The sequence below is a fragment of the Anoplopoma fimbria genome, chromosome 15 (assembly GCF_027596085.1).
Source record: "Anoplopoma fimbria isolate UVic2021 breed Golden Eagle Sablefish chromosome 15, Afim_UVic_2022, whole genome shotgun sequence".
NCBI lineage: Eukaryota > Metazoa > Chordata > Actinopteri > Perciformes > Anoplopomatidae > Anoplopoma > Anoplopoma fimbria.
In genome coordinates, this window is record NC_072463.1 from 14,565,275 (window position 1) to 14,581,859 (window position 16,585).

The following is a 16,585-nucleotide window of genomic DNA, read 5'->3' on the forward strand; positions in this document are numbered from 1 at the left end:
TGTGCTACTTTCTCATGATTACCAAAACTGGCTTTAACCTATGCATTCCTTCCGAAATATTTTTTGCATTCCTGTTAATCCATTGGAACAGTAAGTGTTTTGAACAGTCCAGTTATTCAACGCCAGTCTAGGGAAAATTGTAACATTTGTGTGTTGCTATAGTTTGACCCCAGATAGCATCCAGATAGAGCCTGTATGCTGATGGTTAACAGGGTGACTTTCCTAATAGTGCGTCTTAGAACCCACAGCCTATTCTTTGCCTCTCTGGAGACCTCCTGCATATAACAACATTTCATAAAAACTGGAACACAACAAATCATCTGGGTGTCAATTACTCAAAGACCTTTTTTTTTGTTTGTTTTCAAAGCTTGTCCAAAAAGCTAAACCTGTTCATGGGTGATCACTTGTCTTGCATTGCTACCTGCTCTTGCTGGTGGGCAGCTGTCGACTGGGCCTCCTCATGGACTGGCTGGGCTGGACCTTCATGGAGGCGCGCGGCGAGGAGCGTGCAAACTGCTCCGGCGGCAGAGGCTTCTTGGGGATCTTCTTGACCAGTCGGCTCACCCACTTCTGCTGCTCCTCCTGGGACACGGCCAGCAGCAGCAGGTTCTTGGCCGAGGACACGTCGTAGTTCACTGGTGGCGGGAGAGATGTGCAAGTGTTATATTTACTAGCTAAATAGTTATCGCTAAATATTCCAAATTACTTTTTCACACCCCCCAAGCTGCACCGACATGTGGCTCATAGATCCGTCCCCATGTGAGGCGGCCCACCTTTGCATGGAGCGATGATCTCCTCCTTCTTGTCCATGTGGTCCTTGTGGCACTTGATGTGGCAGCGCCGGCACTCCAGGGCAGGCGGCGGCTTGAACATGTTCCACAGCGGCTTGGTGCACGCCTCGCAGTTGGTGGGGAAATGGTAGAGCGTGGGGATGAACTCGTGGCCCTTGTGGCAGATGTAGCTGGACTTCTCTCCGATGGGCAGCGGGTCCACAGGAAACTCAGGCTCCTTTTTGCTCTCGCCTTCGTTGGCATAAAGAATCTGGAGAGTCAAAAGAGAACGGGGAGGATGAGGATATTTTTGAGGAGTTCAAATTAAGAATTCGATAACGAAGCCATCAAAGAGCTGCTGAGACAGACCTGGAATATCCTGGGAATCTCTTTGGCGTCGGCGCGGTACACGTCTGTTTGAGTGACGGGCCTCACGTGGAACAGTTTGCTGTGTGAAGAAAAATAGTAACGTCTCCTTATCACAACAATAACTGCACCTTGGTTTGACAAAAAAATGCCCCCTACAGGAAATAAGCCAAAACCGACAGGAGTGCTGGGTCGTCGTCTTGTGTTATACTCACTCTATATCAAGCACCATGTAGGGGATGGACTGCTCTTTGTCTTGCTCGTTGTTGTAGAAGAGAATCTTCTTGCTGCTCACTACAACATACTACGGTAACAGAATGCACATGTTAGGGGTGATGTCTGGCTTAAGAAATACTTCTCTATGAATCATCCAGGCAGCTTTTGCTCTCTCTTTACCTTTTTCTCCCATCCGAACTTCTTGGTGTTGTTTCTTACAGGGAGGGACAGCCAGCCCTCCAGTCTCATTTCTGAGTGGGGGAAGGACAGAAAAAGAGCAAGAGATGAGGAAGTTACAGTATGTAAGCACACTGATCATCTGTACAATTTAACACGAGTGAAGCCCATATTGATCCCCTTCCATCAACTGTGCATCTTTACAAAGTATAATACGAACACCAGCTCTGGTAAAAAGTGTAGAGCAGTGTTGTATTCACAATTAAAGATTAACTGATCTTTTTCAGCCACCGATATAAAAAATATTTAAGAATTATATTATTTTGTTTACTTCAAAATGCAAATCCTGTAACTTGCCTCTTAAAAATAGTTTTTCCTCAAACAGCAGGGTTCTAACAGTTCTTGTACGTATTTGGTGCACACATTCTCACCCAGAAACACCTAATGTAGACTGATGCCCGTAATGAGGAACCAAATTTCACAGGCGCCAGTTCCACCACGTCGTTAGCAAACAGGTGCTGGTTTTGGCAAAACTAGCGGATTAGCATTCGAGTCAGTGACACATCCAACATGCTCGACACACTTTCAACGGTATATCCAGATGTGTCGATTACTGGGATGAGGAAAAAAACGAACCGAGCCCAACTCCTTTTAGTCGCTGCTATTAAGCATTGTATTCATATTTACATTGGCATATCCTTTACAGTTTTATAGTCATTGTGAACTGTAGCTTTGGGAAAGTGTTGGTTCAGTGAGTTACAGAAGTGATTAGTTACATAGTTTATCAAAGTTGCCAGTGGGTACAATGGTACCTCAGTCCTCAGCAAGATGATTTGTGTGTTTGACACTGCTCAGGAGAAATGAAAAGAAACTTATCCTTATGAATTAGTTTTTCTTCCACTGTACCAAACCGTGACTGCTAACCCTCGGTCTGTATCGTTAGGCCCCTACGTGACATGACTATTTATGACATATGCTTTATCATTTTTATAATGATGTTTGACAGAACAGTAAATATGAAGTGGTATAGGAGTGACACCCAGTGTTGGAGCTCTCACCTGTGTACATGTCATCGGTATCGAACTCCGGGCCGCTGCTGACGCTGGCAGAATCCATGGATTGCACGCTGAGCGTCTGCAGGAGGTTCCTCAGCTGCTCGATGTCGCTGTCCTTACTGTCCAGGGCCATCTGCAGCTCAGTACGCATCTGGCTCTCATCAGACAGTTGCTGCAAGATAAGAGCAACCGAAGAGACCAGGTCCAGTCAAATACACTGAAGACGGAGGAAAGATGCTGTTGGTACAGCCTTTAGAAACTGAGGAAATATCTTCCACGTTCCTGCTTAATATGACATCATTACGGTGGAATGATGAAACGTGACGCGAGGAAAGGAAACTGTACGACTGTTCTACTGACCGCCTGCATCTCGTTGATCTCCCTCTGGTATTTGATGATGCTGCTGTTGAGCTTTTCCTTCTCCGACCTCAGCTCCAACTGCAGCTTCCTGTTCTCCTTCTCCTTCCGCCGCATGTCCGTATCGTTGCCGCGGCGACTTCCTCCGCCGCGTAACTCCTTCCTGTTCATGATCTCTGCCAGCTTGTTGACAGCCTGCGGACGGACATGAGTGGCTCAGTTTGTGCTTTGGCATGTTTCCAGAGTTGTCTAGTTGCGCAAAGTTTCAGGATCTGAGCGTATGCGAGTGCGTAAACATGCAGCACATGTGTGGTGAGTTAGTTTAACAGCAGACTGACCTGAGTTTTCAGCGTCCTCTCACACTGCAGCTGCTTCTCAAAGGCCAGCTTCATCTGGTTGATCTGCTGCTCCCAATCCTTTGACTTTTCTGATTCTGAAAAAAAAAAAAAAAAACAAAGACACAAAAATGATAAACGTCAAACCTGACAGTATTTTTTGCTTATAATAACAATTCAAGTAAAATGTTAAACATTTGAATTACCTTCTATTGCCTCTTTCAGTTTGTTGTTCAGCTCCTCCTTCTCATTGGCTAGGTTGGCGACATCACTGGTCAGGGTCCTATTGGCTTCCTCCAGCTGCATGAGGGCAGGAAGTAATGTCATATTCACTATATAATGGGGTATTATGAGCACTGGCTAAGCTGCCACCACCACCTGTTGTCCAACCTGTATTCTTAAAGGGACAGTTCACCCCAATAATAAGCTGAGCCAATAAGTATGGCATTAATGTTTTATATCTCGCGCTGTCACGAGCCTCTCCTCCATGGGTGGATGTACGCTTCCTCCTGAGCTGTGATACGGTTGGCGGGTGCAGTTTATTAGAAAGAAAACAGTTCCTACAAGAAACTGTAAAGATTATGATCAAAAATATGTTTATTTGATTTTGGGGTGAATTGTCCCTTTAAGTCTGCTTTCATGTAGTCTTCATACAGCTTGAGAATGTGCAGAATTTACTATTTATTGTCCTACATCATATTGTATTACTTCAGTAAAGAGGCCAGCTTTCCTCTTTATTTAATGTGATGAACAGCTGCTTACCATCATATCCTAAAAAAAAAGTATAAAAGCCTCTCAGATCACGTAGATTTATAATGTATTAACTGTGACAGGACTCACCGAACCGATGGTGATGTCCTTCTCAGACAGCTCCTGGCGATGGCGGGCCATCATCTCCTTCAGCTCCAGCTCCTTCATTATCTTCTCCTTCTCCAGGTCAGAGTACTGCTCCTCGGCGATGGAGCGCGCCAGCTGTTCCGAGTCGGCCTTCGTCAGTGTGATCTCCAGCTGAGCCGCCAGTGAATCCCTGGAGGAAAACGAACAAGTGTTAATGACAAACGAAATGTCTCATTCACAGATGTAAATCAACAAGCCGCTGCATTATTGTTCCGTCTATGGGTTTTGTCGGCCGTTACAATTTGTCATTGATTATTAAAGTGGATTAAAAAAAAAAGAGAAAATATTTTCAAGCAGCCAAACCACCTCTCCTCCTGTAGCTCCTGCAGAGACTGCTGCGCGTCTTTGTACAGTTTGTTCCTCTCCTCACACTCCTCCTTTAGTTCACGGACCTGGGTCTTGTACAGCGTCTGGAACACACAGCACACAGGTGAAATGCACATCACGCTCAGAGGGACTACATCAACACACATTGTGATGCATCTATGCTAAAAGGAAATGAATCATTTGTGTCCTTTTCATTGTTGGATTATTCCATTTACACAGATCATGTAATGTTTCCCTAATTATAGGAAGGCATGAAGAAAACATCAGCTATTCAGTAAACATAAGAACATGCATTAGCTATTCAGATAAAAAGGAGTATTGTTCTGATGGCACATTACAGCCCACACGCTCAACAAGCCAGATGCAGAACGTAACGTGTTCTTCATTTCACATCCACATTCAGAATTACAAAGCAGAAAAACACTCACAGAGAAATACTGTTCGGCTTCTAGCTGGTCCTGTAGCTCCTTCATTTGCCCGTCTGTGTCCTGTCTTTCTCTGCAGTCAATAAAGACAATCTATTACTCATCATCCTCTTTGTGTCATAATATGAACCCTCCAGCATGAACCTTAGAACAGCTTTAAAACAAAATGAACACTGACTTGCGTAGCTCTTGGTTCTGTTTCTCCAGGCTGCGTTTGATGTCGAGCAGGTGATTGGCTTCCTGCTTGAGCTGCTTCTCGGAGGTTCGCAGAGAATTGAGCTGCTGGTTCTGGGCCTTCAGGTCGTTCTGGGTCAGGTTGCGTTTCTGGGTCTCCTGCTCGATCTTCAGCGTCAGGTTCTTCACCTGAGAGAAAGAGCAAAACAAAAAAGCAGGGAGGTGTGTTTGTATTAGTGAGACGCCTGCACTTACTTCTTTTGTATCAACTAACTCACTGTTATTCCTCCACAGCTCAGAATTGACACATTGTTATACAAGCTGCAAGGTTTGTTTCTGTGTGTGGCTTTTAATATCTAAACAACACACTGCTCCCCCTGCACAGAAGATAAACACTCCCTCACCTCCTCCGTGAGTCGGTCCTTGTGTCTGCGCAGCTCATCTAGTTTCTGCAGAGCCTGTTTATAGTCGCAGTCCATCATGCTGCTGTGCTTCTCCAGATCCAGGATTCTGTTCTCCAGCCTGAGTTTGGCCGCCCGCTCCTCCGCCAGCTTCTGATCCATCTCTGGATGTGAGTTGTTTGATACATTTTACACATTTTAAAGTCATGTCAATCAAAAGCGACGTGTATGTAAAGCTGGAATAATAAATGCACATTGTATGAAGTGCTGAAGGTGAAATCAGGGATTTCCATAAGTGCCAAATTATTGCAGATCGTATTTAGTACAGATCTTACAATATCTAAAGTGTGATTGTAGAAACAAGGATGAACAGCCAGTAAGAAGTAAACAGTGTGGTAAGTGAGAGAGCAACTTCGATGGAAGAAGAAGGTCGGCCCATTTACCCTTCATGGACTCTGACTTGGCGCCCTCGATGGTTACTTTGATCTTGCTCTTGTCTGCCAGCAGTGCCCTGGTGGCCTTATGAGAGGCCTCCTCCTGCTCCAGCTCCTGCTGCAGCACCTTCAGCTTGTAGGTCAAATCAATCTCCTTGTTGCTCAACTCCTGCACAAAGAAAACGAGGGCGAACGATGAAGGCCTGCGAGCAAAACTCAGCTGGCAACCACACATCCAAAAACACAAAACTGTACTTGATGCAATTCGCTGCACCAGGTCAACTTCAGACTTCTTACGGCAGAGCAGATCCCAAAAGAAGAGCACTGAACTAAAAAGGGATAGATCAGATGTTTGGAGTGTACTGGAGGTTGAAATAGGGATGCTGTCAGACATCTGGTTCCAAAGGGGGAACTGAAGCTGTAGTCTATGTTCTGTACAAAGCCACAAGACTCCTTTGATAAAAAAAAGTAATTTTACCCTGCAGAACACAGAGGCTGTTGGTCTACTGCTGGCTTGCTCAGTATGTTTGTCTGTTATTGTATGATTTTGGTGTAGTTCAGAGTCAGTTTGCATTCACCAAAGTCACACAATAACCCAAACAAACTTACCACTTAAGGCAACGGCAGTACAGCAACGTCTGTGTTCTGTTAGGTAAAATTAATGTTTTTGTCCGGTTGCTTTGTAGAGCATAATTGGATCTAAAAGCTTCAGTTCCTAGTCGAAAACAACTGAAGTGAAAATATTCTAAATATATTAAGATTGTTTTAGGTGTCCGCCATCTCCTATAGGTGACACACTGACTATGGATGATATGGAAGTACCTCACACATCCCCTTAAAAACATCCAAATTATCCCTTTAACATAATCTGAAATAACTGCCAAACAATTAAAGCACTGAGTGATTATAGTGCCTCACTAACTACCCATCTGTATAATCCAGGAGCAATGTAGTTCACTAAAGCCCTTTAAGCTTCAGCTTCAGGATCAATATGCCCTTTGAATTATTTAGTCAACCAATAGACCTCACCAGCTGATCCGTTTAAGTACTTGAAAGATTACAATTCTATTAAGACGATGTTCATTAAGTGTAATCAGCAGCCTGTTTGCAATTGTCAGTTGTACAATAATCTCTACAGAATAAGGCTTTTAAACCAGTTATGGACCAGCCTCTTAAATGGGTTTGTTGATTATTTATCTGTCCTCTGTTGTGATGCTCCCACTGCAGCAAACCAAAAGGAAAACACGAGAACAACTGCTTCAATAAATGATGTAAATGTTTTATACTGGTGCCAGGTAACAATGTCCTCTGGGGATGAATCATTCTGTATGTTTTATCTTGGGAGTTCATTATGTCCAAATGAACCACCAGGTATTCATAATACACTACATTTGTTACAAAAGAGCATCCCAATTAACTGAAATATTAAAAAATTAAGATTTAAACAAACTAATGAAGAATATGGTCCATAAGAGGTAAACTAGAAAAACGTAAAAATAATTTGATATCAGCCTTATTTCTCTGCTTTACCTTCTCCAGATCAGTGTGTTTCTCCTGAAGCTGTCTCTTCTCGGTCTCAGTTTTGGACATAGCCTGTTTCTGCTGACGGGCCTCCTCCTCCAGGCCGGAGATGCGTCCTGCAAGACGAAACCAAGAGAGTCCTCAGAGAAGCAGGTTTCATTAAAAAAAAGTCAAAAATACCTAAAGAAAATGCATGCAACACACAGCAAACCAGCACTTTGCTTTGTTATACAGTACCAGTCAAAAGTTTGGACACACCTTCTCATTCAATGGTTTTTCTTTATTTTCTTTATTTTATTTTTTCTACATTGTAGATTAATATTGAAGACATCCAAACTATGAAGGAACACATATGGAATTATGTGATAAACAAACAAATGCTCAACAAACCAGAATATGTTTTTATATTTTAGATTCTTCAAAGTAGTTGAATGAGAAGGTGTGTCCAAACTTTTGACTGGTACTGTATATGCGCAACAAGCACCCATCTCTTGTTTTGTATGCATACACTGATCTGTGGCCAGCAGGGCTCAGGCAGTACTGAGCAGCCTACAAGTGAGTGTGTTGCTTTATCCTCCAGCCATGCGCCATTGTTTGTTCACCCACACACCCACACCCACACACACACACAATAGCCTGATTATTCAAAGTAATCAGCTGAAGAACAATATTTTGATTATGAATATTTACATGGTTCAAATGAATGCTTTATTTCTCCAAAAGCCCTTAATTGCAGATTAAATAACATTAAACATCTGGTCAGTGCGTTCAATGTCCAACATGGACAAAAGGAAAGTTCACTGAGGCGTTTGCGGGTTGAAACAAAAAGGAGGGACTCAGCAGGACACTGTGTATGCCGAGTATGACCTCTGCTCAATTAAGACAATCAGATAAAAGCTTTCATATGACAGTTTAAATAGCCTGAGTAGTGCCCTAATCAGATTGAGGTTACATCATCAGCCTCGATGTTAACACACTCCCTCATACAGTTACACAAATGCACAGTCTGCTACCGGCTGTAATGGAGGAACCGGCTGTTGCTTTATTCAAGGGCAGAGAGAGAAGGAGTTAGTGTTTCATCTTTTGACTCTCCATACAGAGGTTTGTTCAGCCGGTGTGACCAACGGGGCTTAAACCTTGTATCTGTAAATATCAGATGTATTTGTTCTGCTTTGGATTGAGGCCGCTGTGGCTCTGCGGAGAACCTGCAGACAAACCCGTTTAGATAAAAGCTCTTCCGGACAAATTCGAATCATCCTGTCTCAGGCACCCACGCACAAAGATAGTGACGCCGATATTTGCTGAATGGATTTGCTGAATGGATTCTGACTAAGATGATGCTGCAGTGCAAACTCCTCATCAAGGCCTGAAAAGCGTCTTTGCTGCCCTCTGTATTTGTGCGTCACGTAGCTGTTGCCCACCTAGCTGCCCTTATAAATCTGCTGTGCAAGCTGCCAGGCAGACAGAAGTGACTCATTTTTTATCCAAGGCGTGTCCTAGAATGTCCGACTCATAAAAAAAAACAGGTAACTACAGCAGGTAATACACTGACTATGGGTCAGGACGTCATACAACCCCATTACAAAACATCCAAACTATCGCTTTAAAACCATTATGTACAGACTAGAAATCTGCCCAGATCAAATATTGTATACTGTGTGTGTGTGTGTGTGTGTGTGTGTGTGTGTGTGTGTGTGTGTGTGTGTGTGTGTGTGTGTGTGTGTGTGTGTGTGTGTGTGTGTGTGTGTGTGTGTGTGTGTGTGTCACACCCACCCGTCAGGTCGCTGATGGTCTCTGAGCCCTGGCTGTGCTCCCTCCTCTCTGCCTCCAGCGCGGCCTGCAGACTGATGCATTCCTTCTCCAGGCTCAGCTTGCTGCGCTCCAGCAGGCAGCATTTGTCCTGTAGCTCGCGCACGTTGGCCTCCAGCTGCTGCAGCTGCTTGCTGCTGTCCGTCTGGGTTTTACGGAGCCTGGTGGCCGCCTCCGACTCGGCCCGCAGCAACGTGTTGGCTTCTTCTAGCTGGATGGGAACAAATAAGTGCATATTAGTCGAAACGGTTTCATTTTGGAACGCAAGATTTGTCTTTTGTCAGCAGTTACAGCATGTCCTGTAAACCTCTAATCAAGAACTGTATTTGGGGGAAAAAGAGAAACTGGCTCAGTGCCGTTTATAATAAACAATTTAGTAGTTCCTGTTTAGAGGCATTGCACATATTCCGTAAATACATATTCCTGTCAATATCAATGCTTTCATACCATAATGATGTTTGTTCTGAAAATGTACTATATTGCAACTCTGAATAAATACATACATGTGTAAATAACCTTTAATTTACAACATTTGAGAGGAGAAATAACAAATATTATATCACATTCATTAGTTTGACATACCCGTCAACAATAGTTTCTGTATTTTTAGAATAGCAAGTGGCTTTATAGACATTAAACGTCAGTGCCCACGGACAAAATATAACTGACAGTATAAGTGATTTACCTGTTTCTGCAGGTGAATGTTCTTCTCGTTGGAAATGTGTGAATTCTGGTTCCTCCTCTTCATGTCATCCAGCTGGTCTCGAAGGCTGTTGACTGCACAACGCACAGGAAGTCAGAACGATGAATTACTATTATCTCTTTCTCTCCGGCGGTTGATCTCTCAATGCACCACTTTAATATGCATAATACACTATAATAGTATTAATCCTCCGTCTTTATTAGATTTGGGTTTTTTTCAAGTGATGGGTATTACAGAACAGAGCAACAGTTGAGTATTATTAAATTATACAATATCCACAAAGCTAATTGTAAGTTAATTGTAATACAAATCAAGAGAGTTGGCTTCAGGACTTGTGTTCCTCTGGTGAGCATGTTTCCACTCTGATAAAGAAGTCTATTTGACCAGGTGATGGCAGTAATGTCCACATTATATCAGCCGGTCTGCAAACTTCCATCAAAACTCTTCTTCTTCAAACTAAAAGCCTAACAATGTATTTAATAAAGTCATATACAAGGCCCTATTTTTAATGGATCATTACATAATAACTGTGATATTGAAACTGTGATCAGCAGTAAGATAAATGTTGGGACACATATCAGGAACAATATGTGTCCGTGTGTGTGTGTCTCATGTCACCTTCGTTCTCGAGGCAGCGCTTCCGGTCGGCCTCGCTCTCGGCCTTGCGGTTGCTCTCCAGGCTCTTGTGCTGCAGCAGGGCTTTCTCTCTCTCTAGCTGCCTCAGAGTCGACTCCAGATTCTTTCGGCTGCTCACCTGAAATCAATCATTGAAACACTTCAATGTGTCCTATAGGGCTGGTTTCACGGCACTGTGATTCCATAACTCGCTCTATGAGAGACGATTCCTTCGGATCTCATCGGGGCTTGATACAAATCCAATCCCATCAGACATTTTAATGTGGTTATTAGAATTTCTTCAAGCAATCCAGCTGAACCTCGCCGGATATGATGCACCGGTGTTCAACCAGGACATGGTCGAATGACGAACGAGAAATCATTATTCTGACTCATATAGCGTTTTTGGGAAAAGGCCCTCAAATGGGGTGAAAAAAGAACTGGGATGATGTCGGAGGGGAAACCGGGCAGACCTGCTCAGTCCTACTTTTAATATCTGCTCGTTGCACCAGCAGATATTAAAAGTAGGACTGAGCCCCAAATATGTAAGTGATCTCCCCACACTATCAGGTGTCTGACTGTGTCCTCACTGCTGATTCAGGAGGAGTAGCAGCTTACCTCTTCCTCAAGTTCTTTGGAGATTTTGTCCAGACGGCTCGTGGCAGCTCTGCAAACAAAGAAAACAGGACAACATTTGCATGAGCTCTGAGTGTGATGCTCAATTCAATTCAATTCAGTTTATTTTGTATAGCCCAGAATCACAAATTACAAATTTGCCTCAGAGGGCTTTACAATCTGTGCACATGCGACATCCTCTGTCCTTCCCTCACATCGGCACAGGAAAAACTCCCCTAAAAAACTCACTGTGCTCGTGTCTGCAGTGTCACGCAGTGTTACATCATGAAGAAAAAGCTACAGTTGTTATGAAACCTTTCTACAGCGTCTATACCTGTGTTTGTTCTCGAGATCGCATTTGACCTGATTCTCATTATTCAGCTGCACCTCCAGGTGATGCAGTTTCTTCTGCAGAGCCGCCGACTGTGGAGAGAAAACAAACAAGCAATCGCAAGTGTCCTTGTGACTCATCAAGTGCTCAAGTTCATGAGCTGTTAGAAACCTTTAGCCCGTGTTTGAGAATTGACGCTCTCAGAAGCGTTCCCGGGATAAATGTAGCTCTAAGATTCACGCTTCGTTTAGCTCTGTTTTGTTGTTTGGTATGTCTCTGGCTCTTGTGTTGCATAATGTGCCACTGTGTTCACCGGCTAGTTATTTTTTTGGTGCTGGGCAGGTTGTTTAAAGTGGGTTTTCAAAGTTAAGTTAAGAGAAATAAGTTAAGTTTCAGACTTTTAAAACAAAACAATGAGTTGAAAGATACTGAAAGTTGAGGAGAAAAACTGAATTGGGACACAATTCTCTGTGAGCTCGTCACATAGGGTGTTCATAAAGATGACAGCTCCTCAGAAGTGATGCCAAAACATCTCATTCGCCCCCTGGTGTCTGGCTACATGCCACCATCATGTTAGCTGACAAAGATGGTTTCTGTCGTTTTATGTAGTTCTTATCAGGCTGATGTATGCTCAAGTGATCATTTTTTCTGATAAGTTTGTTTTTTAAAAACAGAGAGTGATGTCATGCTTGACAGCTGAGATTAACGGCTACTCTGAGTGACGGGGCACGCAGGCCCGGGAAACGCAACTTTCCATAACCGTGATAGTCTGTTTCAAATATATACTGTAAAGATCTATGTATACAGTTTATGGTTCATAAGGTCACTGACTGTGTCGCTAGCTAGCTTAGCAACACGTCCACTGACTTCATTTGATAGCCGTGTTTTCTCATCAAATGATGTTTATGAAACACAAATCAAGCATCTGTGTAACAGAACATGAATTAATCTGCTCATAAATGAATCTATAGATATATTATGGTTACTTCTGTCTTTCTAGCCAAACAGCTAGCGTGGTGCTAATGTCAGCTTCAACCTTTTGACTTGAATGTGAAGGTTAAGCTCTTTCAAACTTCTGAAGATGAAAAACCAAAAACACTCCTGTTTTACACTACCATTTTATGTTGCAGAGCTCAAAACTTTAAGAACGACTTAAAAGGTTCTAGTCTCGTACATCATATCACTTTGCAACACAAATTAAAACCTGGGGCTTTGTTGTCTTCCTCTGGCAGTCGATTGATAAGGCTGCTCAGTTAGTACTGTGGTCAATAAGAGATTAGCTTTAAGGTCAGCCACTAACAACAAAAAGCTGCTTAAGTATTTCTGTGTGGCTAAGAACATTGAAATTCTAACAAAGTACAAATAAATCACAGGAAATCCTTTCCTGAGTCACTTCCATCATAATCATGAATGTCTTAAAGTCTGACGCTGGATTGATCTCAACGTCAACAGGCCGCTGCGGTCATGTAAACCGACGCCTGGCTTATGTGTTTCACCAGAGGCTCGTTGGAGTTGCTTGAGCTGCACCTCGCAGTTATAGCGTGTGAAAGTGAAAAAAACCCACCTCTCCTTTCGAATTGTCGTGAGTCACCAAGATATTGTTGGAAGAATTTAATAACCTGGGGAAGGGAAAACGGACAAAATCAACACAGAGTCAAGAACAAATCTCTCCGAGTGCTGAGGTCTCCTGAAATTATCAGATATTTTTAGAAAAAGACAGATGACTCACTGGTCTTCTTTGAAATAGGTGAAGCCGACAAAGGGCAACTGGTTTCCGACAAAGGCCTTAGGTTTGGGGAACGTCTCCACGTCGCCTTTGTCATCTTCGATCTCGTCGAAATTACTGGTGTCTATGTCACTGCTCAGCTCTGGGACCACAGGGGCGACCGCTGAGGAAGGAGTGACGGAGAGAGAGAGAAAGAAAGGAAAAAGTCAATTGTGAATTGCTGGAAAAAGGAAGCCCCGTGTAAAAAAAAAAAAAACTTCAGTCTAGTAATTCTGTCTTGGGCTCCGATACAGCCGCTGTTCCGATTGAATTCTAGTTTCATGTTTGAGTCACTTAAAGGGCTCGTTTTACTGGCTCAGGTGAGACTGCTTTGTGAACCGTGGTGATACTGACTGTCTCTGATGGTGTCGAAGGTCCACTGGTCGTTCTTGAAGAAAGGGTGCCGCTTGATTTCCTCCACGCCGTTTCTGCCCAATCGCACCTCCCTCAAAACAAAGAGAGTGAATGAGTTGTAGAGCAGTGACTAAATGTACCTTTTGTCTTCAGCTCAACGGTATCAGTGGCAACAGGCAAACATGACCTGTTGATCCATATTCTTCTCTGAGAGCCATTAGAAATGCTACAGCCATTGATTACCATTTGCCTAAAGCATCAAAAAACAGTGGTGGAAATACGACAGCATATTAGGTCATTTTACTAGCAAATCTCGTTCATTTACATGACAAAAACTCTAATATTCTCTAAGATTTTAGAGTCACAATTTATGCGGAAAAAAAAAAACTATGAAAAATAGTGTTTTTTCTTTGTTAAGGAACCATAGCGCCTCACTGCAAGGCCGGATCAAACCCATCACACCACAGATGCCGCCGCTTGCCATTTTATGTAGTGGATGACCTAATCAAAATATACTTTGCAATTAGATTTAGCAATAAGGAAATACTTGTGCTTTAGCCCAAAATTACCATACTATCATAAACATCTGGATTTTGAAGACCCATAGCCGTGAACTGGGCTTATGCAGATAAAAACATATTGAGTTTTATTTTCTCCTAAATTTCAAAAAATGTTCTTGTAAATTTACCACATTTTAATCTTGGAGTATATCCCAGTTTTTTTCTTGTGAATTTACGACTTGAATCTTGGAAATTTTGAGGTTTTCTTGGAATACTATACCTCCCCCCTGGCTCCTACAATGGTCTTTAATCGCCTTCATATAAACATAAATGTGATGCTCAATCACATCAACATGTTATGTACTGCCCGAGTATTGCAGCACATAAAAAGTAACCCCGTCCTGCCCCCAGGCGTTGTCACAATCAACACTTGAAACATTTAGAAATGCAACTCTCAATACCTGTCAGTCAGGAAGGCACAGATGATATTCTTGGCATCTTTGGAGATCTCCACATCGTCCGGGAAGTTGAGGGAGTTCTTGTGGTCCATGATCTTGCTGTAGGTTCCCACCAGAGAGTCGGCGTAGAATGGCGTGTCACCTAACAGCAAATTCAGAATATTAGCTACGAAATAAACCACATTAGAGTACTTGGAATAGTCGTTTCTCGTACCGAAATATTTCCAACATTCCACACTTCTCCACTATTGTTTGCAAAATCAATAACTTTATTAAATGCTCACTGACCAACAAGCATCTCGAAGATGAAGACCCCTACGGACCACCAGTCACACTCTCTCCCATAATACCCGTCCCCTCCTTGGGATTTCAGCACCTCAGGAGAGATGTAGTCTGGGGTCCCGACAGCCGTGTCACAGTGCACCATGCCGGTCTGCAACGCAAATCCAGGAATCGCAAAATTATATACTTTTTTTTTTCTCATTTTAAGACAATGCATGGATTTTAATCCAAACATATGAAATAATGAATTGGTCAGCAGACAAAAAAAGCTTGACGCGTGACTGAGTAACCAGTTGTTTTAACTACTACATCAGTTTTGTTTAATGAATCACATTTAGGGCCACCTAGACAACTCACCGAGTTCATCTTCATGCACGTGCCGAAGTCGGCCAGCTTGAGGTGCCCGAGTCGGTCCAGCAGCATGTTGTCGGGCTTCACGTCCCGGTGGATGAAGCCCATGGAGTGGATGGCGTCCAGGGCCATCACCACCTCCGCCGTGTAGAACTTGGCCCACTTCTCCGGCACGTCGTAGGTGCTGGTGAGGTTAACCAGGTCGCCCCCTGGCATGTACTCCATCACCATGTAGAGGTAGTGCTCGTCTTGGAAGGCACAGCATAACTAAGGGACCCAAATGTATTGCTCTCGTTATCAGCTATCTTTAAACTTTGAGGATAAAAATGTGGGAAGAGGAAAACAAATCAGAAGCTGAGGAGGGAATTCAAATGTCATACCTGCACAACCCAGGGACTGTTGGCGAAGGCCATGATGTCCCTCTCTTCCCAGAAGAAAGCGGAGTCAGAGCGCTTGATCATCTCGAACTTGCTTAGCACCTTCATGGCGTAGACCTTCTGAGAGGCTTTATGCCGGACCTGAGTGGCGGTGAGACCCAGTTATTCAGAGGTAGGAAAAGTAATGGAGAATTTCAGATTCTTCAAAGTCCAACATTTTGGCCAAACTGTGGATTACAGGTTACACAAAACTGCAAACTACATGAAACCACTGACTGCCTTAAAGAGTAGTTCCATCATGACAGATGATCCGTCTTGCAGCAAAAGTAAAAGTGCATCATTTATAAAAACAGTGTTGTAACTGCATCACGTGTATGTGTAGAAACCCAAATGAAAACCAATACTCACTAGTTGTACTTCACCAAAGGCTCCTCGACCGATGACTTTAACTCTGTCAAAGTCTTCAGATTTCATCTGGAGGTCTCGAGTCTGTCTTATGGCTGCCTCATCTGAGTGGAAAGAGAATAAAAGAATGCCATTAATGATGTTGTTAAAATACCACGTGAACAAATTCAAGCTTTGAAAGAAAGGTGACTGTCCTCCATCTCCCTCATTCTCGCTCGCACACAGAAGCGACTTACATCTGTTTAAGAAGTTTTCGATGTTTTTGTTCTTGCGTAGTGCCGGGTAGTCCAAGTCCAAGACAAGGGCATTTAAGGAGTCCTGCACAGAAAGACACAACAATCAATCATCAGTCATGACCGACATGAAGTTTAAATCCCCTCCCCCCTTCCAGTTGTTCTTTTTGCTTCTTTCCAGATGACAGTAACCTCAAGTTTGAACACGTTCTCTTCCTAGAGCAGCGTGGGTTGATCACAAAAGCTTACGTCATAGTGCAAGTCACCGTGTTGCGGTTAAAACATGACAGATACTCAAAGACCAAGAAGTGTTGTCTCCGTTCCGCAGCAAA

General features: G+C 43.2%; 1 protein-coding gene across 3 annotated transcripts in view; it reads right to left on the reverse strand.

Annotated features, from left to right (window-relative positions):
- rock2a (rho-associated, coiled-coil containing protein kinase 2a) overlaps positions 1–16,585 on the reverse strand; it is a 32,923-nt gene that overhangs the window by 2,693 nt on the left and 13,645 nt on the right. For all 3 annotated transcript variants that reach the window (XM_054613328.1, XM_054613327.1, XM_054613326.1), the window contains exons 2-31: positions 16,257–16,338; positions 16,024–16,124; positions 15,619–15,756; positions 15,245–15,505; positions 14,894–15,038; positions 14,609–14,747; positions 13,648–13,739; positions 13,258–13,417; positions 13,093–13,147; positions 11,532–11,620; positions 11,201–11,249; positions 10,586–10,721; positions 9,950–10,041; positions 9,229–9,475; positions 7,465–7,571; positions 5,944–6,103; positions 5,504–5,664; positions 5,104–5,288; positions 4,929–4,998; positions 4,480–4,583; positions 4,117–4,303; positions 3,483–3,576; positions 3,280–3,374; positions 2,945–3,136; positions 2,588–2,756; positions 1,533–1,603; positions 1,352–1,440; positions 1,140–1,218; positions 774–1,041; positions 422–635 (exon numbers count right to left, since the gene is read on the reverse strand). In XM_054613328.1, coding sequence (XP_054469303.1) covers positions 422–635; positions 774–1,041; positions 1,140–1,218; positions 1,352–1,440; positions 1,533–1,603; positions 2,588–2,756; positions 2,945–3,136; positions 3,280–3,374; positions 3,483–3,576; positions 4,117–4,303; positions 4,480–4,583; positions 4,929–4,998; positions 5,104–5,288; positions 5,504–5,664; positions 5,944–6,103; positions 7,465–7,571; positions 9,229–9,475; positions 9,950–10,041; positions 10,586–10,721; positions 11,201–11,249; positions 11,532–11,620; positions 13,093–13,147; positions 13,258–13,417; positions 13,648–13,739; positions 14,609–14,747; positions 14,894–15,038; positions 15,245–15,505; positions 15,619–15,756; positions 16,024–16,124; positions 16,257–16,338 — 4,031 coding nt within the window. The remainder of the gene's footprint in view (positions 1–421; positions 636–773; positions 1,042–1,139; positions 1,219–1,351; positions 1,441–1,532; positions 1,604–2,587; positions 2,757–2,944; positions 3,137–3,279; positions 3,375–3,482; positions 3,577–4,116; positions 4,304–4,479; positions 4,584–4,928; positions 4,999–5,103; positions 5,289–5,503; positions 5,665–5,943; positions 6,104–7,464; positions 7,572–9,228; positions 9,476–9,949; positions 10,042–10,585; positions 10,722–11,200; positions 11,250–11,531; positions 11,621–13,092; positions 13,148–13,257; positions 13,418–13,647; positions 13,740–14,608; positions 14,748–14,893; positions 15,039–15,244; positions 15,506–15,618; positions 15,757–16,023; positions 16,125–16,256; positions 16,339–16,585) is intronic.